At 41.3% G+C, this 27,948-nt stretch overlaps 2 protein-coding genes across 2 annotated transcripts in view; both read right to left on the reverse strand.

Moving 5' to 3' along the window:
* Positions 1 to 4,613: 4,613 nt before the first annotated feature.
* Positions 4,614 to 20,152, reverse strand: slc46a2 (solute carrier family 46 member 2). Its single transcript, XM_080756062.1, has 7 exons — positions 19,718 to 20,152; positions 18,508 to 18,897; positions 17,126 to 17,323; positions 15,973 to 16,144; positions 14,536 to 14,619; positions 6,400 to 6,556; positions 4,614 to 5,248 (listed from the first exon to the last, which is right to left on the reverse strand). The coding sequence occupies exons 1-7, from the start codon at positions 19,949 to 19,951 to the stop codon at positions 5,191 to 5,193; spliced, it is 1,293 nt and encodes a 430-aa protein (XP_080612188.1). The 5' UTR covers positions 19,952 to 20,152; the 3' UTR covers positions 4,614 to 5,190.
* A 1,027-nt stretch (positions 20,153 to 21,179) lies between these two features.
* The window catches only part of palm2akap2 (PALM2 and AKAP2 fusion), a 117,368-nt gene continuing 110,599 nt past the window's right edge, over positions 21,180 to 27,948 (reverse strand). Inside the window, exon 19 of the mRNA XM_080756404.1 lies at positions 21,180 to 26,135. Within this exon, the coding sequence (XP_080612530.1) occupies positions 26,010 to 26,135 (126 nt within the window). The 3' untranslated portion in view covers positions 21,180 to 26,009. The remainder of the gene's footprint in view (positions 26,136 to 27,948) is intronic.

Raw genomic sequence — 27,948 nt, forward strand, 5'->3', positions numbered from 1 at the left:
ATAATAATAATTGTTATTATTAATATTATTATTAGTGATGATGATACATTCATAATGTAAAAACATACTTCTCAAGTTATAATAAAAAGGAAGAGAAAATCAATCCTTGTACAAAAATGCATATAGGCTAACTTAGGCTATGTTTGATTTACAAGATTTTGGTAGGGCTATCCATAATGTTGTGTTGTGTGTAGGATTTAACTAACCTAAAGTAAAGCCACGAGAACAGCACCTCCTAGATACACATACCAAACCAGTCTGGCTCACTCTTGTTTGTACTATTCTGTATTACTTGCAGGTTATTAATATTCATTAGTTCCTAACAGATTTTGCCTTCACTTCAAATACAAATCGCTTAGCAGCCTAAAGTAGTGGCACAAAGTCTGAATGACTCTGAAACATCAGAGTAAAATAGTATTCTGTAGTATTTTCTGTACACAAGGGACTGGTAAGTTATCAAGAAGAAATTAATCATGCATACAACTACAGTTGGGTGAAACGGGCAAAAGTCTGACATCTTGTGGTTGTTGGTAGATGTTGCATGCACAAATTGTGCTGTGCAATGCAGGTGCCATGATGAGTACTTCATTCATGGCTATATAGAAAATAGGAAATGTAGAATAGAAGCATCAACCATCAGACTTCCACCTGTTATCTTGTTTCAAAAGGGAGGAAATTGTATCATTCTGTTTTGATTGATTAATGAAAGCAGAGGTCAATACAAAAGCAATGCTACTTTGTGGACGAAACCATGAAAAGCACAAAACTTGAAATTTACATCAGGGTCCACCGTTTTCAATTCATCATAACAAATAAAGACGGACAAATATACACTTCTATGGAAGAAAACTGGAAATCATCATATAAAGAAAGTAAAAAGGGTATACAGTATGCGGAAAGGGGAGTGGGTGGGTGGGTTGTCGGGGCCAGTTTTTGGGGCCAGTTTCGAATTGCAGTCGTCCCTATGAGAGAGGTTTTGAATTAAGGAGTCATGGGATTCACATGTCTTAATGGATGTTGGTAGGGCATTACACATTTTAGTGGCATTACTTTAATCCCTTGTTTGAGCCGAATCTGGGTTGCACGTGGTTTGTTGAATTAACTCCCTCTGGTGTTGCGAGTGTGGACTTCGTTGACATTAAGGAAGTATATTTTGACACGTACATGGGTATCTTGTAGACCAGATCCATTGCAAGATGCTGTACTCTGTCGTCAACCCTAAGCCATTGAGGTGGGTTCGGGGGGTGAGGCCAAGTAGTAGCCTGACCAGTTTGTTTTGGGAAGGCTGGAGCCTTGTTTTAAGGGCCTTTGAGGTGCTGTGGTACCAAGAAGTGCATGCATAGTCGAAGAAACCTTGTACGAGGGCTCCTGTTAGGGTCTTCATTCATTCAGTTAATAATAAAAATGCCCTTTTCATGTCGTCTGTAATAGGTCTATATAAAACTCAAGAATAACTATAAGATGACCTTTCAGATCAGGATTCGTTTGCAGCTACTGTACATTAGCACGAACAGAGAATAGATAAGCCTGGAAGATGCAGATGTGATAAAGTAAACCATCATAAAAAATAAAGAATGGAACCAGTTAAAGAACAAGTTATTTTGGCTTCATGGAGCTTCATCAAGACCGTTCACAAAACAGACTTGTTCTAGCTGCTCTTGCCTCTTGTAAAAATGTGGGGTAGCCTACCGTAGATTGAGTATAGAGGGCACCATTACATTACATTTTGTTACAATTTTGATTGTTGATTGTTTGATTGTTTGATTTTTTGATTGAAAAAAGCGAGGTCATACTCATAATAATAATGTTGACGTCTATGCATTGTGCAAACGCAAAATGGAGCAGGATTCAACATGAATTAATCTAGGAACATTCTCTCATGACAATTTAAAGGAAAACGGGTCAAATCCTTGGCCCAACATTATCAATTTATCATATGATTTCATGCAAAACAAAGCCATTCAACAAAAATAGCCTTGATGAATTTAGGCGTATGACGTCTACGGTCTTCCTGTGTTTGCTATGTGACCGTTTGTTGACTTTGTTTTTGTTAATGTCAGTCAACTATAACTTACCCATAGCCCCTCTCGGAACCCTCCATAAAGCGAAACTTCAGTACCATTGGGTTCTGCTTGTAGGGCTAACTTACCCATTATGTTCGTGGTTCAGAGGTGAGACTTGATCCTGTGCTTTGAGTTCCTGTAAATCCCGTAGAGATGCAGGTGAACGGATAATAGGCTAGCCTAGTAGGCTATGTTACTGCTATTAACGGTTAACATTTACACACGTTCTTTTTGAGCGGTGAGCACACCGTCTTCCATATTGTTCCCTGTCTGTTTATTGTACCAGCCCAGCCTATAGGTGAGAAAGTGGCGCTGTTGAGCTTCACACTATAGCTGTGCATGATGGGAAGCTGAGTTTTTAGAGTAACCCGGCCGTCTTTATCTAGACCAGGGATACTCAAATAGATTTACCTGTGGGCCACATTACAAAAATGGCAAGGGGCCAGTAGATAAAATTACGACATTAATGATACTTGATAACTTCTCTCTTTCAATTGCTTTATTTTCGCAAAATGTATCAAAGTACAATGTGCATGCACACAATATGTAAATAAATAAATGTGTTACATTTTCTTGCATAAACACAAAGAGCTGTTTCCATAACTGCACAAATTATTGCACATAACATGAGTAGCTGTTATAATAACATAATAACATAACATGAGTAGCTCTTTGCCTGCCTGCCTGCCTGCCTGCCTGTCTGTCTGTCTGTCCATGAGTAGTTATTTGTCTGTCTGTCAATGAGTAGCTGTCTTACTGTCTGCCTGTCTATGAGTAGCTGTCTGCCTGCCTGTCTATGAGTAGCTGTCTGTCTGTCTGCCTGCCTGCCTGTCCAATTGTCCATGAGTAGCTGTCTGTCTGCCTGTCTGAGTAGCTGTCTGCCTGCCTGCCTAATTGTCCATGAGTAGCTGTCTGTCTGCCTGTCTATGAGTAGCTGTCTGCCTGCCTGCATGCCTAATTGTCCATGAGTAGCTGTCTGTCTGCCTGTCTATGAGTAGCTGTCTGCCTTCCTGCCTGTCCAATTGTCCATGAGTAGCTGTCTGTCTGTCTATGAGTAGCTGTCTGCCTGCCTGCCCAATTGTCTATGAGTAGCTGTCTGTCTGTCTATGAGTAGCTGTCTGCCTTCCTGCCTGTCCAATTGTCCATGAGTAGCTGTCTGTCTATGAGTAGCTGTCTGCCTTCCTGCCTGTCCAATTATCCATGAGTAGCTGTCTGCCTGCCTGTCCAATTCTCCATGAGTAGCTGTCTGATGTCTGCCTGTCTATGAGTAGCTGTCTGACTGCCTGCCTGTCCAATTCTCCATGAGTAGCTGTCTGTCTGTCTGCCTGTCTATGAGTAGCTGTCTGCCTGCCTGCCAGCCAGCAAGTTGGTTAACAGAAAATAAATTGTTATGGCTGAGTAAAATAAAATACAATAAACACAATTTGCCTGAAAATAGATTACCCAGCTATGACCTTTTTCATGAAAAAAAATGAGTAGTGATATGGCTGACTGAGTAAAATAAAACAATCTACCTGAAAATAGATAGCTATAAGTGAAGAGCAATTTCCGCAATTACCATTTCCGCAATTTCCGCAATTTCCATTTGCGCAATTTCCATTTCCGCAATTTCCTCAATTTCCATTTCCGCAATTTCCATTTCCACCATTTCCGCAATTTCCATTTCCGCATTTCCGCAATTTCCATTTCCACCATTTCCGCAATTTCCGCAATTACAATTTCCGCAATTTCCATTTCCGCAATTTCCATTTCCAACTATTAATGGCAGCTGGGTTTCATCATTCAAATAAAATAGAATTCTGTCCGTTTAGCTATAAAATTATGTCAGGGAATAGGGATACACAGTATATGTCTTTCATTTGCATTGCATCCCCCCCCCCCCCCCCAAGCTTTTATTTTCGTTCGAGTAATAGTACAACTCTAATTGTATTACTTATAATAATGTAATTAAAGATAACTTCATTCAGATTTATTTATTTTTATTTCATTTTCCAGATTTATTTTTCTTCTTTTTTTTAGATTTTCATTGGTGGGCCAGTCATAATGGTCCCGCGGGCCTGATGTGGCCCGCGGGCCTGAGGTTGAGTATCACTGATCTAGACCAACTGACATTTCTGCCATCACTTATCATCAATCAATATAAAAAAGCTGATATGTTAGACTAGGTCCTCAAAAAAGAATAAAGTATTTCTATAACAGTCCAAGGGTGGGGGGCTGAGGGCTCTATCATTACTGATATTTTCTCTCTCTCTGGACATAAGAATCAACTCTATACCATTATGGACAGAGGTCTACAACACTACACCAACACAATCAATGCTAGTACATGGACTTTGGCTTTCAAATCACACTTGTGAGTTAAGACAGGATCTTGGCCCGAAACACGTACACAGCCAGCCAGGTTATAACCGATGCTGCTTAAGGTGTTCTAAACTAAACCGTTCATCAGTCAATGGACTGGTCTTAAGAAGGGCAAGGCAAGTTTATTTGAATAGCACATTTCAACAACAAGGCAATGCAACGTGCTTTATACAAAACATTAAACGTTGAGACATTAAACGAATAGTTCACCCAAAAAAGAACTACTGTAATAATAATCGATTACTCAGTCACCTCATGGGGACTTGAATTCATGGATATTTTAGCTAGGAGGACGTAGGAATATATACATTTACTATTTAGGTTGTGGGCCCCAAACATTTGCTTGTTTGCCTCTCCGTCCTGACGAAAAGACACGCATTGTGAGCTTGTAGATCAGCTATTTTTGGCAAATGTTTCCCACAGAATAGGGATGCTCGGGTACAAGTGGTTAAAAGTCAGTTCAGAAGTGAGATCAGTGACAAGAAGGGATGAGACTCGTTGCAAAAACATCAAGGCATATGTCATTATAAAGACATGAAAGCAATAAGCCGAAACATACTGTAAACATAATAAAGTCAACCACTTTGGAAGCTAAAGTCCTTTGCAAGTGTGCCGTATTTAACTATTTATGTCCCTGACATCACTCCGCATTATTCTCTGTAACATTCCAAAACATCTGCTGATGTGAATCTGCTGATCTGAACTGGCCGTAGCGACAGTAACGACAATAATGTCATGAGGTAGCACAGTGATGACATCATCGCTGTCAATCTCCCGGGATGCTCTGGTAGTCCCGCCTCCGAGGCGACCTGAAGCCAACGATGCTGGGAAAACAGGAACGACACAAGATTATATACAGGAATCACAATAAACTTTATCCTCACATCACATCGTGTAATAGTTACAGGAAGAGTAGGGCTGTCACGAGACTATGAACATTTTAGTTGACGATTTGTGAGATAAATAATAATTGTGATTAACGATTTAAATAATCGTGTTTTTGGCATTGAACATTGGAACATATAATAAATAAACAAACGTTATATTTCTGTTTGCCCTTTAAGCTTGGTAAACCAAAAATACAAAGGTCAGATATGACGAATAACTGACATATTTCACATACGTATTTCAAATAAACAAATACTGTACAAGCTCACAACGTGACTGCTATTTCCAGTATTTTTGAAAATGTTTGAAGATGTATGAACATTGTTCAACATGGTATAATTGTCACAGGCAGAGAATAATAGCAAGATAGAGAGAAGAGAATAGAGAGGAAATGAACACAGAACAGGTCAACAGGAAAGTACAGACAAATCAAATACACAAAGTCCACTGTGCATAAGGTGCATGATTAAACATATAATATTGGATGTGGAAAACACAGCCAGATACAAATAGCAAATAGCAGACAGATCACAGTCAAATCACAGTTAGAAATCAGTTCAACTACTTGACCCCTTTATACATCAGGGTCCTTGGAAAAAAAGCAGATCTACAAGCTCACAAGGCATTGCATTGACACATTGTGAGCTTGTAGATCTGCAATTTTCAAAACCTCTTCAAACTATGTGAAAGGGGAAAAAACTGAATCTTTTTTTAACCCATTTAGACCTGAGGGAGATTCTAAAAAAGTTTTCAGAAAAACGTATGTTTCTATCTCAGTTTTTTTTTCATCTCAAGGACCCCTACAATTATATGAATTTGGCCGGGGACCCCCATCTGAAAATATGTTGTTCCAGGGACCCTCCAGAAACAAAAATGTGAGTTAAAAACGTTCGCTCTGAAAGAATATACAGTATATTCAAAGCCTTGTGCCACATTTTCACGATTTTTCAAAAATAGCAGATCTACAAGATTCTACAAACACCCAAAGGGGTTCCAGTCCTGTATGGCGTTAAACAATTCAACAAACACAAATCTTGTATGAAATATTGTCAGATGGGGGTTCATGAGAACCACCGAAGTCCAGTACCTGATGGGGATGATGCCCAGAACACCGATGATGCTGGACAGAGTGAAGACAAACCCCGGAGACCAGCTGAGAGTTGCCTGGTAGATCTTAGTGTAGGCTGGTGTGTACGCCAAACTGGCTACTTGGAAGGACAGCTGAAGGGAGGCTAGGACGATACCTGAAGAGAGAGAGAGAGAAAGAGAGAGGAAATATTACTTGACATGATACTGACCATGAAACCGACATGATACTGACCATGAAACCGACATGATACTGACCATGATACTGACATGATACTGACATGATACTGACATGATACTGACCATGAAACCGACATGATACTGACATGATACTGACCATGATACTGACATGATACTGACATGATACTGACCATGAAACCGACATGATACTGACCATGAAACCGACATGATACTGACCATGATACTGACATGATACTGACCATGAAACCGACATGATACTGACATGATACTGACATGATACTGACCATGATACCGACATGATACTGACATGATACTGACCATGATACCGACATGATACTGACCATGAAACCGACATGAAACCGACATGGTACTGACCATGATACTGACATGATACTGACCATGAAACCGACATGAAACCGACATGATACTGACCATGATACTGACCATGATACCGACATGATACTGACCATGAAACCGACATGATACTGACATGATACTGACATGATACTGACCATGATACCGACATGATACTGACATGATACTGACCATGATACCGACATGGTACTGACCATGATACCGACATGATACTGACCATGAAACCGACATGAAACCGACATGGTACTGACCATGATACTGACATGATACTGACCATGAAACCGACATGAAACCGACATGATACTGACCATGATACCGACATGATACTGACCATGAAACCGACATGATACTGGCCATGATACTGACCATGATACCGACATGATACTGACCATGAAACCGACATGGTACTGACATGATACTGACCATGATACTGACCATGATACTGACCATGAAACCGACATGATACTGACATGATACTGACCATGATACTGACCATGATACCGACATGATACTGACCATGAAACCGACATGATACTGACCATGATACTGACCATGATACCGACATGATACTGACCATGAAACCGACATGGTACTGACCATGAAACCGACATGATACTGACCATGATACTGACATGATACTGACCATGAAACCGACATGGTACTGACCATGATACTGACATGATACTGACCATGATACTGACCATGATACCGACATGATACTGACCATGAAACCGACATGATACTGACCATGAAACCGACATGGTACTGACCATGATACCGACATGATACTGACCATGAAACCGACATGATACTGACCATGATACCGACATGATACTGACCATGAAACCGACATGATACTGACCATGATACTGACCATGATACTGACCATGATACCGACATGATACTGACATGATACTGACCATGATACCGACATGATACTGACCATGAAACCGACATGGTACTGACCATGAAACCGACATGATACTGACCATGATACCGACATGATACTGACATGATACTGACCATGAAACCGACATGATACTGACCATGATACTGACCATGATACCGACATGATACTGACCATGAAACCGACATGATACTGACCATGATACTGACCATGATACTGACCATGATACCGACATGATACTGACCATGAAACCGACACTGACCATGAAACCGACATGGTACTGACCATGATACCGACATGATACTGACCATGAAACCGACATGATACTGACCATGATACCGACATGATACTGACCATGAAACCGACATGATACTGACCATGATACTGACCATGATACTGACATGATACTGACCATGAAACCGACATGATACTGACATGATACTGACCATGATACCGACATGATACTGACCATGAAACCGACATGGTACTGACCATGAAACCGACATGATACTGACCATGATACCGACATGATACTGACATGATACTGACCATGAAACCGACATGGTACTGACCATGATACTGACCATGAAACCGACATGATACTGACCATGATACTGACCATGATACCGACATGATACTGACCATGAAACCGACATGGTACTGACCATGAAACCGACATGATACTGACCATGATACCGACATGATACTGACCATGAAACCGACATGGTACTGACCATGATACTGACATGATACTGACCATGATACCGACATGATACTGACCATGAAACCGACATGATACTGACCATGATACCGACATGATACTGACCATGAAACCGACATGATACTGACCATGATACTGACCATGATACCGACATGATACTGACCATGAAACCGACATGATACTGACCATGAAACCGACATGGTACTGACCATGATACCGACATGATACTGACCATGAAACCGACATGGTACTGACCATGATACCGACATGATACTGACCATGAAACCGACATGATACTGACCATGATACTGACATGATACTGACATGATACTGACCATGAAACCGACATGATACTGACATGATACTGACCATGATACTGACATGATACTGACATGATACTGACCATGAAACCGACATGATACTGACCATGAAACCGACATGATACTGACCATGATACTGACATGATACTGACCATGAAACCGACATGATACTGACATGATACTGACATGATACTGACCATGATACCGACATGATACTGACATGATACTGACCATGATACCGACATGATACTGACCATGAAACCGACATGAAACCGACATGGTACTGACCATGATACTGACATGATACTGACCATGAAACCGACATGAAACCGACATGATACTGACCATGATACTGACCATGATACCGACATGATACTGACCATGAAACCGACATGATACTGACCATGAAACCGACATGGTACTGACCATGATACCGACATGATACTGACCATGAAACCGACATGATACTGACCATGATACCGACATGATACTGACCATGAAACCGACATGATACTGACCATGATACTGACCATGATACTGACCATGATACCGACATGATACTGACATGATACTGACCATGATACCGACATGATACTGACCATGAAACCGACATGGTACTGACCATGAAACCGACATGATACTGACCATGATACCGACATGATACTGACATGATACTGACCATGAAACCGACATGATACTGACCATGATACTGACCATGATACCGACATGATACTGACCATGAAACCGACATGATACTGACCATGATACTGACCATGATACTGACCATGATACCGACATGATACTGACCATGAAACCGACACTGACCATGAAACCGACATGGTACTGACCATGATACCGACATGATACTGACCATGAAACCGACATGATACTGACCATGATACCGACATGATACTGACCATGAAACCGACATGATACTGACCATGATACTGACCATGATACTGACATGATACTGACCATGAAACCGACATGATACTGACATGATACTGACCATGATACCGACATGATACTGACCATGAAACCGACATGGTACTGACCATGAAACCGACATGATACTGACATGATACTGACCATGAAACCGACATGGTACTGACCATGATACTGACCATGAAACCGACATGATACTGACCATGATACTGACCATGATACCGACATGATACTGACCATGAAACCGACATGGTACTGACCATGAAACCGACATGATACTGACCATGATACCGACATGATACTGACCATGAAACCGACATGGTACTGACCATGATACTGACATGATACTGACCATGATACCGACATGGTACTGACCATGATACCGACATGATACTGACCATGAAACCGACATGAAACCGACATGGTACTGACCATGATACTGACATGATACTGACCATGAAACCGACATGAAACCGACATGATACTGACCATGATACCGACATGATACTGACCATGAAACCGACATGATACTGACCATGATACTGACCATGATACCGACATGATACTGACCATGAAACCGACATGGTACTGACATGATACTGACCATGATACTGACCATGATACTGACCATGAAACCGACATGATACTGACATGATACTGACCATGATACTGACCATGATACCGACATGATACTGACCATGAAACCGACATGATACTGACCATGATACTGACCATGATACCGACATGATACTGACCATGAAACCGACATGGTACTGACCATGAAACCGACATGATACTGACCATGATACCGACATGATACTGACATGATACTGACCATGAAACCGACATGATACTGACCATGAAACCGACATGAAACCGACATGGTACTGACCATGATACTGACCATGATACCGACATGATACTGACATGATACTGACCATGATACCGACATGATACTGACCATGAAACCGACATGGTACTGACCATGAAACCGACATGATACTGACCATGATACCGACATGATACTGACATGATACTGACCATGAAACCGACATGATACTGACCATGATACCGACATGATACTGACCATGAAACCGACATGGTACTGACCATGATACTGACATGATACTGACCATGATACTGACCATGATACCGACATGATACTGACCATGAAACCGACATGATACTGACCATGAAACCGACATGGTACTGACCATGATACCGACATGATACTGACCATGAAACCGACATGATACTGACCATGATACCGACATGATACTGACCATGAAACCGACATGATACTGACCATGATACTGACCATGATACTGACCATGATACCGACATGATACTGACATGATACTGACCATGATACCGACATGATACTGACCATGAAACCGACATGGTACTGACCATGAAACCGACATGATACTGACCATGATACCGACATGATACTGACATGATACTGACCATGAAACCGACATGATACTGACCATGATACTGACCATGATACCGACATGATACTGACCATGAAACCGACATGATACTGACCATGATACTGACCATGATACTGACCATGATACCGACATGATACTGACCATGAAACCGACATGATACTGACCATGAAACCGACATGGTACTGACCATGATACCGACATGATACTGACCATGAAACCGACATGATACTGACCATGATACCGACATGATACTGACCATGAAACCGACATGATACTGACCATGATACTGACCATGATACTGACCATGAAACCGACATGATACTGACATGATACTGACCATGATACCGACATGATACTGACCATGAAACCGACATGGTACTGACCATGAAACCGACATGATACTGACCATGATACCGACATGATACTGACATGATACTGACCATGAAACCGACATGATACTGACCATGATACTGACCATGAAACCGACATGATACTGACCATGATACTGACCATGATACCGACATGATACTGACCATGAAACCGACATGGTACTGACCATGAAACCGACATGATACTGACCATGATACCGACATGATACTGACCATGAAACCGACATGATACTGACCATGATACTGACCATGATACCGACATGATACTGACCATGAAACCGACATGATACTGACCATGATACTGACCATGATACTGACCATGATACCGACATGATACTGACCATGAAACCGACATGATACTGACCATGAAACCGACATGGTACTGACCATGATACCGACATGATACTGACCATGAAACCGACATGATACTGACCATGATACCGACATGATACTGACCATGAAACCGACATGATACTGACCATGATACTGACCATGATACTGACCATGATACCGACATGATACTGACATGATACTGACCATGATACCGACATGATACTGACCATGAAACCGACATGGTACTGACCATGAAACCGACATGATACTGACCATGATACCGACATGATACTGACATGATACTGACCATGAAACCGACATGATACTGACCATGATACTGACCATGATACCGACATGATACTGACCATGAAACCGACATGATACTGACCATGATACTGACCATGATACTGACCATGATACCGACATGATACTGACCATGAAACCGACATGATACTGACCATGAAACCGACATGGTACTGACCATGATACCGACATGATACTGACCATGAAACCGACATGATACTGACCATGATACCGACATGATACTGACCATGAAACCGACATGATACTGACCATGATACTGACCATGATACTGACCATGAAACCGACATGATACTGACATGATACTGACCATGATACCGACATGATACTGACCATGAAACCGACATGGTACTGACCATGAAACCGACATGATACTGACCATGATACCGACATGATACTGACATGATACTGACCATGAAACCGACATGATACTGACCATGATACTGACCATGAAACCGACATGATACTGACCATGATACTGACCATGATACCGACATGATACTGACCATGAAACCGACATGGTACTGACCATGAAACCGACATGATACTGACCATGATACCGACATGATACTGACCATGAAACCGACATGGTACTGACCATGATACTGACATGATACTGACCATGATACCGACATGATACTGACCATGAAACCGACATGATACTGACCATGATAGCGACATGATACTGACCATGAAACCGACATGACACTGACCATGATACTGACCATGATACCGACATGATACTGACCATGAAACCGACATGATACTGACCATGAAACCGACATGGTACTGACCATGATACCGACATGATACTGACCATGAAACCGACATGGTACTGACCATGATACCGACATGATACTGACCATGAAACCGACATGATACTGACCATGATACCGACATGATACTGACCATGAAACCGACATGATACTGACCATGATACTGACCATGATACTGACCATGATACCGACATGATACTGACCATGATACTGACCATGATACTGACATGATACTGACCATGAAACCGACATGGTACTGACCATGAAACCGACATGATACTGACCATGGTACTGACATGATACTGACCATGAAACCGACATGGTACTGACCATGAAACCGACATGGTACTGACATGGTACTGACATGATACTGACCATGATACTGACCATGATACTGACATGATACTGACCATGATACTGACCATGAAACCGACATGATACTGACCATGAAACCGACATGGTACTGACCATGATACTGGTAGAACAAAGCAGGGGCTTGCACTCCCCATCTCTCTCTCCCGATTTCCTGTTTACCTCTCCTGTACTAAACAATCAATCAAGGCAAAAAAAAGCCCCAAAAATCTCGTCCAAAAAAAGACACCATGATTTTTCTTTTCCATACATTTAAAAAAATTAGATTAATGTTATATTATCATTAAAATGTTAGTGTTTTGCCAATTATTTAGGGGCCCACTTGCAATATCCTTGTGGACCAGTGAGCCACGGGCCATGAGGTAGAAGATTGCCGTAGTTGGTTTTGTAATTTGGAGATCTCAAATCAGATCTGCAGATGCCCTACGGATCTTAAATCTAACTCAGATTGTAAACTTAACATGTAGTCGACATCTTTATATAAAAATCACACTCGTGTGAAGTCAGCGCCTTTCATCATTATGATGATGTACAGTATGACACTGAGAACGTCATCATACATCACATTCATCACAAGTTGTGCACGCCGCTCAAAAAAAGGTTTTGTAATGCCATGTTGAACATTGTCAGAATCCTTTTCTTTTTGTGTATGTGTGTAATAAAAGAGTGACCTTGAGACAGTACATTTCCCACGTAAGTCAATGACGAGCCTTTTTTATGATCAATTTCTAATCAACAACGATATCTGGCCAATATCTGGAATTACATCATGGCAATGTAACCGCACCCCTAACGCTTCCATTTGTACACTCACAGTTATATTAACACTCAAGATTTTACCGTGTACCCACTCTGTGTGATTATGTTATTGTTGTACCACACGCACGCACGCACGCACGCACACACACACACACACACACACACACACACACACACACACACACACACACACACACACACACACACACACACACACACACACACACACACACACACACACACACACACACAGAGCGTACTCACCATATGAGGATCCGTTGACCTGCTTGGACAGCATGGAGCGGATGGTGGGTGTCGGGATGAGGGAAAACAAAGTCAACGAACGAGCTGGGGAGGGAAGGGGGGACGACAACCAATCAGCTTTCTCTCTACATTACAAATCTATTTTCACCACCGAGAATTTCAAGAAGGGAAAGTGCCATGATCATTATTAGGAAATGTGGTCATTTAATGGCATAAATGTGTTTGCTCACAATATGTCACATCATGACACATTCTGAGTTTATAGATTAAGCTATTTTCACTAGTGTGGGACCTGGGGAGTGTGGGAGTGTGGGACCGTATGTATGGGAACCACTGCTGTAAATGGCCTGCTCTCACTATGCAGTATTGTAGTTGTAGAACAATAGATCCACAGGCTCACCACAAAGGGGCGTCATTTCCCTCGTCATGTATTGTACAGTTAACTGTAGGAGCTCTGAGTCTGACCATGTCTCTGAGGTTAGTGTTGTTTGTATAATATTAATATTGTGTATGTTACTGTGTTTCTCTGTTCACAAAGCTGCTCAACCAATTTCCCCCTAGTGGTGAATATCCACTTTAGTTCACATGGCACTGTTGGCACAACAATAAAAGATAAACAACTGATAGGGAAAGATACAGGATGAACTGGACTGATTAAACACTACTTCCTCATTTCAGTTCCTCCACTGTATGTACAACGGTGCCTCTATTCAGTGAGCTAGATCTGTCAACATACACACAGACTGAAAATCTGATATATATATATATATATATATACGTATATCGGCTATTTTTGCTACTTTTTTGACAAGCTCACAACGTGCCTGGCTGCAAAAGAAATTCGACACAGCTGAGTATTTGAGTTGTTGAGATATTTTGTCAGTGTAAATTTGCAGATACTGCACGTGAAATCCATCCTCTGAATTTATGGATCCTAACTATTAGGAGTAATAATAAACACATACGTGTAATTGCTTATTATCTTTCGAGCCATTAGTTGTAAAACATTTAGATGTTAGATGTTTCCATCATGTAGTTTAAGTTTAACGTGCTAGAAACAAATTCACTGAATGTATAAAACACACCTGGCAAGAAAGGTAATTCTGATTCTGAATTCTGATTCTAATCAAGTTAAAATCAAATTGTTAACATGAAACACATTAATCTTAGTACCTTCATTAGTACAAACAATGGGGTTATTTTATTCAACACAAAAAGGAACTAACTTCCTTTCTGTACATTATACATTAGAATAAGTGGAAGTCAAGAATTATCGTTAATAGTGGTGCAAAGAGGTTCCTTATTCCACAGGAAAACGCCTTCTACCACCTGGCCTGGCGGGGAACATTTCTTCTAGTTCACAATGTATTACCCAGGGGCGTTTCCAACATGGCACCCAAAGTGAAGTGACTTCACATGAAGAGATGTTGGTCTTACCCAAAAAGAACATGTAGGTTTCCGTGACGAAGGCCATGAAGTAGATGCCAGAAGCGAATGACAACATGCCGATGATAATTAACGAGGCATCACTGACGCAGCGGGACAACACCATCACACCCAGAAAACTAGTGAGGAACACCCCGTAGCCAGCTCCATGCCCATAACCCACCTGGAGGAGGGATCAGAAGACAAGGTGAGATAAACGTTGTTGATCCCTGTGGGAAGATGCAGGCAGCAACAGCAGTAAAGATGAAACTCCAGAGAGGTACTGGTATCAGAGTGCCTATTTAGGGCCCACCATTATTCTCAAACCTAAATCACACTTGTGTGAATTGAGGAGCACTCTTATCCTCTTACTGTACGTCATCATACATCATCCTACATCACATTCTGTGTTCATACACACAAACACACAAAACTGTGCATTCCGGGCTCATTCCGTGCTCTCTCTCTCGCACGCACACACACACACACACACACACACACACACACACACACACACACACACACACACACACACACACACACAAAGCTGTGCATAGGAGGGGCTAGCGCCCCTCAAAAATAGCGGAAACAGGCAATCTACAAGCTCACAATAATGATGTCGCAATGTGAACACATTTAAGCGATTTCATAATAGGAGGGTGCAGCAGGAGACTTGGCCCTGATCCAGTGTGTTAGCGAGTTCCCAGGGCTACCAGAGACTATGGGTATTTGGGGGTCCTTCCTTGGCATGGAAACTCCTGCGCTAACACGTAGTCTATCAATACATTTACATAAGAATTGTCTGATCCACAAACACACTTGATGGTCATACATGCATAAACAATCATGCATGCTCACTTAAATACATGCACACATCCGGTACAAAAGCATAACACGAGAGCATAAACATTTTTCCCCCGCAGGGATTTTTTTTCCTTTTCTTTCACACTAAACCCAAGCGTTTAGGACGGTTCTAAACACTTATTTGTAACACCTTTTAAACGTGACGGTGTCACAGTGTTTAGACAATAAACAGAAGAGCATGTTTAGTGGATAGGCAACGCTGTCCTCCCCCAAGCTCGGGACTTCTGTACCCTAGTATTTCAAAACTGTCACTTTTCAGGAAATATGAAATATGGAGATACGATAGGTATGACAAATGCACCTGTGTGGAGTCCCAGTTTAGTGGCTCAACAATTTCGAAGCTGAGCAGTATCTCCTTGGCTCCGCAAGCCACGTCGTACACAATGGCACCGGCAAACAGCAGAACGATGTTGATGACATCAGGAGTCGGACTGTCACTGACGCTGACGCTGATGAGGCCACTGCTCTCATCCCCGCCTTGGCTCGATACCTCCTGAACCTTCATGGATATTTTTATGGATGAATTATTATAGGCTTATTATAATATAGGCTGATGTTGTCACAGTCAGCGGTCTGACGTTTGAGTGTGTTTGTGTGGCTAGTAGAGCAGGTGACCTGATGAAGATCAAATAGATCGAAACGTTGTCAGTATTTCAATAAAGAACGTCTTTCTTATACCTGTGGTGTGCAGGCTCCATCCAATACCTACTGGTAGAGCAGGTGAGACATAAATTGTAAATGTTTAGGATAGTGTACCGTACGTAGTAAAACGTTCCAATTTTCCTTGTACAGTGTGTGGATCAGCATTTTTGACAGTTTATTTTGTTTAAAGTGGATAAAGGAGATGTTCCCATATCCTGAGATCTCACTCAAAATGTTCTGCTCTCTATCCAAGCTGTTTAAAAGATTGTGATTATAGCTTCGCCCTTTGCCCTCGGATACAAAGATATTGGATTAAGATATTTGAGATGCTCTCTGATATTTTGAGTATTCATATTGACCTCGATCCTGTACTAATTATTCTGGGTTTGTCAGACTCCATGCCTATGTTGACGAGAGCACAGAAACAACTCTTCTCATATGGTCTGATTACAGCGAAGAAACTAATTTTGACACACTGGAAGAAGGAGGAGGCTCCTGCATTTAAGCACTGGTTAAATGAAATGACTAGTACACTTCATCTTGAGAGAATAAGGTATTTCCTGAGAAACAGGGAGAGACAGTTTGATAAGGTTTGGCTGCCCCTTGTCCATTATCTGAGTAGAAACAATGAATAGACAGGATACCATTGATATGGTTGACTGTACGCCATTTTCTTTTCAGATGTTTTCCATGAGCTTTCTATCTTATTATATAGTATGCAGTGTCACTGAGCAGTATGGGTGGGAGGGTTAAGGGATTTCTTTCTCTTTCTCTTTTGGTCAAATATATTGTGATATTTTATTTTGCCCAGTCCTAAAAGAGTTATAGAGGCTATGTCTAAAATCCTGTGTTAATTTAGTAATTTGTAATCGAAACGTCGAATCTAATAAACTAGTGGAGCTGAGTTTCATACCAGTGACAGTGTTGCAGACTCTATTTTTTCTTGTACTGCCTTTTTGTCTAGCACCTGGGCTAGAGTGGAGGTGCATGCTCTATTTCCCTAATTTAGTAATTTGTAACTTGCGAGAAGTTCCTACTCACCTTCAATAAGAATATACAGTAGAACAGACAAAGGAGGAACAGTGCCATGCTGATGATGACCAGCAGAGAGCCCGGGCCGATGCTGGCGCTGAACGCGTCATACAGGTGACCCGACATCAGGCTCCCGGCGAGGCCCCCGACGCCATACAGCAGCTCCACGCTCATCAGCCGCCTGGAGCGCTCCTCGGCCGTGGAACCCAGGGACACCAGCGCCATCACCCCGGCCCAGTAGCTGCAGAAGCCGCCGAACAGCCCGTGCAGAGCGACCCCGGCCCAGACCACCTCCAGCGGCCAGCGGAGGACTATGACCAGCAGCAGCGTCAGTCGCACCAGCAGGTAGCCGACGAAGGCGGACACGATGGGGACTTTCCTCCAGCCGCGGTCTCCTACCTTGGCAGTGGGTGGTGGTGGTGGACAGTATAGCAGTAGGCTATTTTAGTTAAGTATTCAAAAGTAAGAAAAATAATAAAATACAAAGTATTTTTGATAGGAGTGACGTAGATCGTAATATAGCCTATTTGTTTGTTTGTTTATGAGTGGTGCTATAGCCACTCCTATAGACAGTCTCCAATAGTCTGTGTCTGTCTGTCCGTCCGAGTACGGAAATAGCGTTTGTTGACCACCGAAGTTACTAAGCACACACGCAGCCTAACACACACACACACACACACACACACACACACACACACACACACACACACACACACACACACACACACACACACAGTCACACACACACACGGAGAAACCAGGGAGGAGGGCTTGTACAGTACAGTACAGTACAGTACAGTACAGTACAGTACAGTACAGTACAGTACAGTACAGTACAACAGCATGAGTAGAGTAGCCTACAGTACAGCACCACAATGTCCAAAATGTAATTTCCTAGCAAAGTTAAGTGGAGTCAATAGTAGCCTAATACAATATTTCTATTTGAAATGTTAGTGAAAGTAATGTACTTGCTTTTTTATATACGGGTATATAATATTAATAATAAAAATACATTAAGAAATTAATTAAAATGTTAAAAAAGTAAGTATATCGATAGATCGACTGACAGACAGACAGACAGACAGACAGACAGACAGACAGACAGACAGACAGATAGATAGATAGATAGATAGATAGATAGATAGATAGATAGATAGATACCGGTAGATACTTAGCTAGATCTAGGTCAAGTAAACAAAGTAGTTCCTGTCTATCGTACCTTGGCCAGGATGACGGAGGGGAGGATGGGAACTAGCTGGTTGATGAGGCTGAACGTCATGTAGAAGTTGGACACGTCTGTCGGGCTGCTGTTGGCCGCCGCAGAGGCGTTGAGACCCGGGTCGGTGGCGCTGGAGTACCGCTCCTTCACCACCATCTGGAGAGCGGTCTCGTAGAGCGCGCTGGCCAGCTGCTGAACCAGAACCACAGGCAACACCGAGGAGTACGACAGCATCTTTGATTCTCTTCTCAGTCAAAATATGACTCCGGACAACTGTCAAGTAAACCGTTTCCAACGCGGAGAAGGGCAGTTAGACAGACTAACGTCTGTAAACAGTGTAACGTGACATATTGAATGGGAACTTAATTGGGAATGAATCGACTACAGTTTCTCTCTGTCTTGCGACTCTTGCCTCGTAGACCGCAGGCAGTCCGCAGGCCTTTTCTTTCTGTCTTTTGGGAATTGGTAGAACGGTAGGATTGCAGACAGAAATGTGGTCAAACCATAGACTCAAACCTGGACTAGTAGATCCGCCCATGCAGTGCCAGACAGTTCCTCATTCGCCTGACAAACCAATCAAGACAAATCAAAAGTGTGCGCCTGTGTGCGTGCGTCACGGTGCGTGCGTTGTCTATTTTTATTGTGAAATGTGATTTTTTTATTTAAAAAAATGAATGTGATTTTTATCATAAAAGATGGGTTACAAAAATTATATTGGTCACATTTTGTAGGCTACTGATGAATGTCCAATCATGGTTATTCACATTTATACACTCCTTTCTATGTTATACTGTAGTATAATCAGTATAGTGGTCCTTTGATCAAATTGTTTCTGTACTGATACACATAGTGTATAATATAGTTCAGCTGAAAGCCTATTTAAGACGGTTAGGCTAGCAGTAACAATAGCATATGACAGTGACACTTATCCCTCATTTCACTCATGCCATCCGGATGAAGGTGCAGAACTTTGAAATGGTTTGTTTGACTTGTTGTGTGTTATAATATAATTAGGCTACTACGTGTGTATTGTCTTGGTGTTGTGTGTCTTTATGTTGAACAGACTGTGAGCCTATATCCCTATGTGGACAATATGAAAGACTGATTATGACAGTATCTTAGTTCATCTTATAGAGATGAACTTAAAAATATACTTAGACAATTGCCCTAAAAGCCAATTAAGTGCATTACAAACAAAGAATTGACTGAAAATGAGTTTAAAAGTGTTCAGCCAAATGAGATATTGGCATATCTAAGTGATATGGCTATAGGGTATGGGATGGTGTGGTTGGATTCTAATGTTAAAACCAACCACAATGTAAGCATCTCCACCACCACACAGTAAAGTGTGAACTTAAAGAAAAGTGAACTCAACGCTCTTAAGAATTGAATTAACACTGAGGGTGTTACTGTCATAAAGGGTCATAGCTATACATAAAACACTTGGAAACCACAGTTACAAGTTTTGTTTTTAATGAGAAAATATCCATAATATATTTATTTAATATAGTGGGTGTATATTAAGTGTGAGACTTAGCATGTGCTACAAAACAACAGACCAGAATATGAGCATACAAGTGGTTAACATAGGAAATAAAGCTTATAGTAGCATTGCTTCATCACACAAAAAGAAAGGGGGAAAAAAAAGACATGAAATGAAACAAATAAAATAAAAATAAAATACTGGCTTTGCTTTGGTGCCGAGTGGCTCCACCCCTCCAGAGCTGTCAGGTGTAGCAAAACAAGCCTGCTCATGATAAATAAAGTATATTCAGAAGCAGACATGTAGTGAATACCAAAAAAAAGAAAGAAAACTGAAGTTATGACAAAAAGTTCCCCATCAAATGGCAGATTCAACGTTCTGTGTGTGTGTGTGTGTGTGTGTGTGTGTGTGTGTGTGTGTGTGTGTGTGTGCGTGCGTGCGTGCGGCTACAGCACACAGGGGAAGACAGCAGTTGTGTTCTAATATTGTCGACATGTAGCCTATCTGTCTTTTACACTCATTCAGCCATGACACACACACACACACACACACACACACACACACACTTGTATAGCAATTCAATGTTGCACCTACTGTAAGCATTGCATTGAAAAGTAGGCCGTTGTAAAACTATAACCATTACAAATAATCTTTCTGTCCTTTGTCCTAAAACACACTTCTTGTCCTGCATGATTCCCTCAATACACATCCCCCAATACTTAATAAATATCATCTGTAAATTCTTTCATACATTTGGACTGACTACCTAAATAATTCAGCCTCCGTCGAAAGGCAAAACACGAAATCTTCAAAATCTGTTTCAAACGTGTTCCACGCTTACACATCAATAGAACATTTTCTTATATAAATTAGTCTTCAATGTTGTTTCAAAAGAAAAACAAAAGAAAGGGGAGGGCGAGGGGGTCTCTTCTGTTCAGGTCACACTTGGAACGCGTTGTCAGCTATAGTAGGTTTTCTATTTTTTGTGTATGACTTTCGTCACAAGTCACAGCAAACTATAAAATCAGGCATAAGGGCGAAGCCGCAACATCCACACCTCATCTAGGGCTGCAAGTCAGATTCATCAAATAATTGAGAGAATGACAGTCTTTGTGTCCTTCATCTCATATCAGCACCTCCATGTTCACAATGCTCTCATAACAGTAGAACATATCAGCACCTCCATGTTCACAATGCTCTCATAACAGTAGAACCACTGTTTCATTCATATCATGCTTCATCTCATATCAGCACCTCCATGTTCACAATGCTCTCATAACAGTAGAACCACTGTTTCATTCTGATTAAATAACGAGCACAGCATACTTTTGGGATAATATATTAGTCAATATATTTCCAAAAAAAGACTAATCATGAGGGAAGAAAGCATAAATAAACACTGCGATTTTACACTCAATGCTCCTTTTAAAATGTATTATCCTTGACTTGCAACCATGCACGATGAGATTTTAACCTGCTATTCTGTTTTATTTTCCCTCTGGTCTCGAAGAATGTCGCCAACTTTTTTACGTTGCAACTGTGTGTTGGGACAATAAATATTGATTGCTTGCCGTGTTGTTCAAGGGGAAATGGACGTATTATGCTGTCACTTGGTTGGTTCTGGCCCCAGAATATAGGCAAGGGTTCAAGTGGTTAAGAGAGTTTGGAGTGACAGCTGGGATGGGATTCAGTGTCTCAATGAGTTCATGGTCACGTCATCAGTCTTGCGAAATATCTCACCGTCTCTCTCTATTGGTCGAGTCTCATAACGTCAACACCGTGACAATGAGAAGAGGAAAGACTCAAAAGATTTGATGAATAAAGTGGTTAAACAGTAAACATCTTAACATCTAATTAATCGCCCGTATATGCCAAACTCCATTGGCTAGAAGAATTTCCAAAATAATTTGCATGTAATACTTACAGGCACACCCACATGTGTGTGCACAAACACACACAAACAAAAACGCACGCACGCACACACACACACACACACACACACACACACACACACACACACACACACACACATTTTTCTTTCTAGTCCACAGAATAATTCAATTTGACATTGAGTTAATTTATATATACTACTTTGTTCCATGACTGTGTTGTGTTTACACCAAAGTATAAATTAGCGTTTATATAACATAAGTTTGAGTTTCATTTTTGTCACATAGTGAATATATAATAAATTATAATAATTATAATATTAATAATCTGCTTCCCCTTCACTTATTGTTGGGGCATAGCGATGTCAAAGGTCACATCAAAATTGGCATAAAACTGACTGTGTAATGTGTATCTCTAAAATCCTCGCTGTTAACCTAACCACAGCACTAACTACCGCATTGCCACCAAGTGTGGAATGCCCTGACCCCATCCCTTAAAACATATGCTTCACTGGCTTCCTATAAGACAGACCTGAAAATCCACTTGTCAGGAGACCACAGGGGAAGGTCAGGTGACCCCCTCCCTCTTTACCCCCACCACCCCCCCCCCCCCTTTCTCTACTCAGTACATATAGTGTTTTATATTTGTGATGATATTGAATATATTTTGGTGTTATGTTATGTTGATGAATTGAATACATAGGACCTCAATGGAAACAAGTCCGCAAGGACCGTTTTGTGTAAATCCTTTTAGACCAAGTGAATGACTGCACTCGTGCTGCTTGCATTTCTGTCTAATAAAGTATTCAATCAATCAATCCAAACCCTTGAGTCGAGAATTTTACATTTGTGGAGTAAATTCGAAGCTTTTCCACCAAAAACAGCCCATCGACACCCTTGACCCCAGCTCATTGTTTCCTCGAGTGTAATGAACAGTTAAAAAAGTATACAATTCCATGCAAAGTAACTTCGAAATATTATTCTTAAATAGTTTTAGAAAGAGGTTTGAATACTTGAATACTCTTCCAACACACTGGTTTAACAACTTAAAAAAGGAAAATAAATCATATATAATATATTTCTCATTCAACCTTCTCCACAGCTAATGTGATCTATTTAGATATAATGCAGTTGCCCCAATGAATTTCTAGCATTCATATTCATAGATCAAATACACATCCTATACCTCATAGTTCAGTATATTACATATAGCAACTGACTAACACAAAAAGCACAAGTCAATGAAGCGACATCGCCAGTAAAGATAAAATAAAATATTTTCTTTTTTTCAGAATACAAATTCCAATTCCTATCCAATACTTTAATTGATAGACTCATACATTGCAGTGACTCCCAACATGACCCGCAGTGCTTCTTAAACTCTCTAATACGATTTAGAGAAGAAAAGTTTAGTGTTCTATCAAACTGTGGTCATACCAGATATTCACTTTGACTCTAAAAGCCGAAAAGAGACTGCAGTAACGGCAGTAGAGGAGAAGATAAAATATTACATGTCATGCATTCAAAAACAGCAACATAATCTCCAGAAGAGATTACAGACATACTGTAAGTTGTAGAGAGAACTTGCAACTGCAGTTTAATACCGTCAATGGTGATCGATCTGAGGTTGGCTTTAAAAAAATGATTTCCACACTTTTAGTTGAACATTTTGAACGAATGAGATGGAAGATGGGTCTTTGACTAACCGTGAACAGACATTTCACGCTGATAGGCACACATTAATAACATACATTTCATGTTTAATTTTAGGCATTTAGCTGGCACTCTCTTAAACCGGAGTGTCTTATATTGCGCGAGCAGGTCAGGATTCAGTGTCTTGCTCAAGGGCACTTCAACAAAACGCACAGCGGCAGGGATTTAAACCTAGACAGCTGCTCTTACTAGTTTAGACTTAGAGCATGTGATACTGATAACCAAAGTCATTTGGAGATATTTCAGGAATCCAGAATAAATGACATAGTTTTGCACACACACAAAAATGTCCCTTGACGCCATTCTTTTTTAATAGGTCCGCACGAGTTCATAGCCAGGGACACATCTACTGATTGTCTTTGCTCAGATAATGGCTTTTCTTTAAAAAAAAAACATTCTAAAGGTATTTTGAAGGTCTGGTGAAGTGATTTATTGTGGTGGGTAAAACCACTTCTCTGTTCTCCTTTCATACACAGGCTTTTGGTTTGTACAATCACTAACCAATTAATATTTGCTCCTCTCCATTTAAAAAAAACACGTCTTTTGTATTCTGTTTCTCAGATGGAAGGCAAAATCCTTCCTCATACTGTAATGTAAAATACTGGAAAAACAGGATTAATTTAAAATCAAGAAATCACACCTGGTCCTTTTTGAACGACTGTCAGAACACTTCCCCTGACCTCGAGTGAATCCTTAGAGTTGAGCTCCTACTTCATAATGTGGACCACAAAGTGTTTGTAATGTGTGAGATATCCAAGTATTTTAGTTTATACCAGATTGTCAGAATGTCTCCAATGTAAAAAGCACTATCAGAAGGCTCTAAAACTGCCAGCCAATGATCTTCTTTGTTGCTGTATCTCTTGCATTGCCTCTATGTAGTGTCAGTTTCCACTGGGACCAACAACACGATTCCACTTGGCAACGCTCCAAACCATTAGCCACGGCCTCAAAAGCTCTAGTCAGCCAATCACAAGTCGCTACATCTCCAGGATGGGTGCCCCCATTGGCCAAGCCAAGCGGGTCATGTGATCATCGGAATACTATAAGGAAAATAAATACTGCTGGTCGTCCTGACTCGTTCAACTTCATTCTTCCTCACTTCCTTCTCCACTTCCTCCTCAAAAAGGAGCAATTCACTCCTTTTCCTCCACTACTCTTCCTCTACCCTCCCTCCTCTCGTCCTTCTGTCCCTCGGAAAAGGAGCGGTTTACTCCTCTTCCTCCTCTTCCTCCTCCTCCTCCTCTTCTTCACCGTCCTCGTTGGCATAGATGCCAGCCTCCCACTTCAGTGCCATGTTGCTCTTCCTCCTGGTGACGCGAGTGGCCTCCAGGACCTGTCAATCACAGGGGAAGCAGCGAATCAGAGCTCAGTCACACTCATGGCAGGACACTGTGTAACATCCTCAGTGTCAATAATGCTTTTGTAACTCTGACTGCGAGTGTACAAAGTTATAAAATGAACACTGAGGATGTTGCAGTGTGTGTGTGTGTGTGTGGTTAACCACATCTTCCAAGGTGTAAACAGCAACACAAACCACATGCATTCAGTTTAAAACACTTTGGGTGCGCTTCATTAAGCTTCTGTAGTAATCAATGATCACGTTCAACAAGACAACCTAGAGGTGTACAGAGCTGAGCCAGACAGATTGACATACAGTATATTATGAACACAGACAGACAGACAGACAGACAGACAGACAGACAGACTCTGTACTCACTTTGCACAGCCCAACAAATAATGTTCCCACCTACTATAAACCCCATAAATCAAGCGCACCTCAAGTATTTGACAAAGAAAATGTGCCCCGTACACCCCCCCAACACACACACACACACACACACACACACACACACAAAGGTTCATGCTTGAACATCCACTAGGACCTACAATGCACACACGCACGCACGCACGCGCACACACACGCAGTACGCACACACACACACACACACACACACACACACACACACACACACACACACACACACACACACACACACAGAGGAGAGGGGTGGGTGGTCTGTGTTATTTGTAATGACGATAATATCTTGATAATATTGTTTTCACAGCAATGTTATGTAATGGCAATGGTGCTCAGGACTAGGAAATAATAGTTGCCAACAACATAAATGACGCCATTTATGTCATTGTAAACCCACTAAACTCATTGAGTAAAATGTAAATGAATTATGAATTACATCTTTGTAATGCAATGTTTGTGTTTGTTGCTATACATTAACCCATTATACCCATATCCAGCAACAGAAGTTTTTCAGAAAACCTTTTTGCGATTCTTTCGTAAATTTCGGAAACAGTTTTGGACATATGAGGTTTCCACACGACACAGAGATGATTTGTCGAATTGGCCTCAGGTCTTAATGGGTTAATAATAATAATATAGGAAATTAGGAATAATAAATAAAGAAAACTGTTTTAGGATTTGTTGAACACTGCATGTGTGTACTTCATGTGTATGCGTCTGACTGCCTGCATGTATGTGTGTGTGTGTGTGTGTGTGTGTGTGTGTGTGTGTGTGTGTGTGTGTGTGTGTGCGAGTGCGTGCGTGCGTGCGTGTGCGTGTGCGTGTGCGAGTGCGTGCGAGCGTGTGTGTGTGTGCGCGTGTGTGTGCAAAAACATGCTGACTTGAAGGGTCAAAGGTCATATAAAATGCATGGATAAGCACATGCAGAATCAACACCACAGAACAAAACACAACAAAGCAGACCTGTACAAATGTATCCGTGTGTTTAAATGTGTTCAAACGCGTGCGTATGACATGTATGATGTTTTAGGGGGGAAAAAACATTAATAATAAATAATTCATAATAAGAAAAAACACGGCCCCTCATGTATTAACCCATTCTGACCTGAGATCAGATTCATACGAGGTTTCCCGCTGGACACACACATGGTCTGATTAACCCATTCTGACCCGAGATCAGATTCTAAAAAAATGTCAGTCGTTCTAAGATTTTTCAAAAATAGCAGACCTACAAGCTCGTAGCGCGCCACTCGGTGGCGCGCTATGAGCTTGTAGATCTGCTATTTTTAAATAGCTAAAGCATAACATGATGCCAACACCAAAATGGGTTCCCGTTCAGAATGGGTTAAGTAATTCAGATATTTAACTAATATTTAAATAATGTAAC

This window comes from Protomyctophum bolini (assembly GCF_963924005.1).
Source record: "Protomyctophum bolini genome assembly, chromosome: 22".
NCBI lineage: Eukaryota > Metazoa > Chordata > Actinopteri > Myctophiformes > Myctophidae > Protomyctophum > Protomyctophum bolini.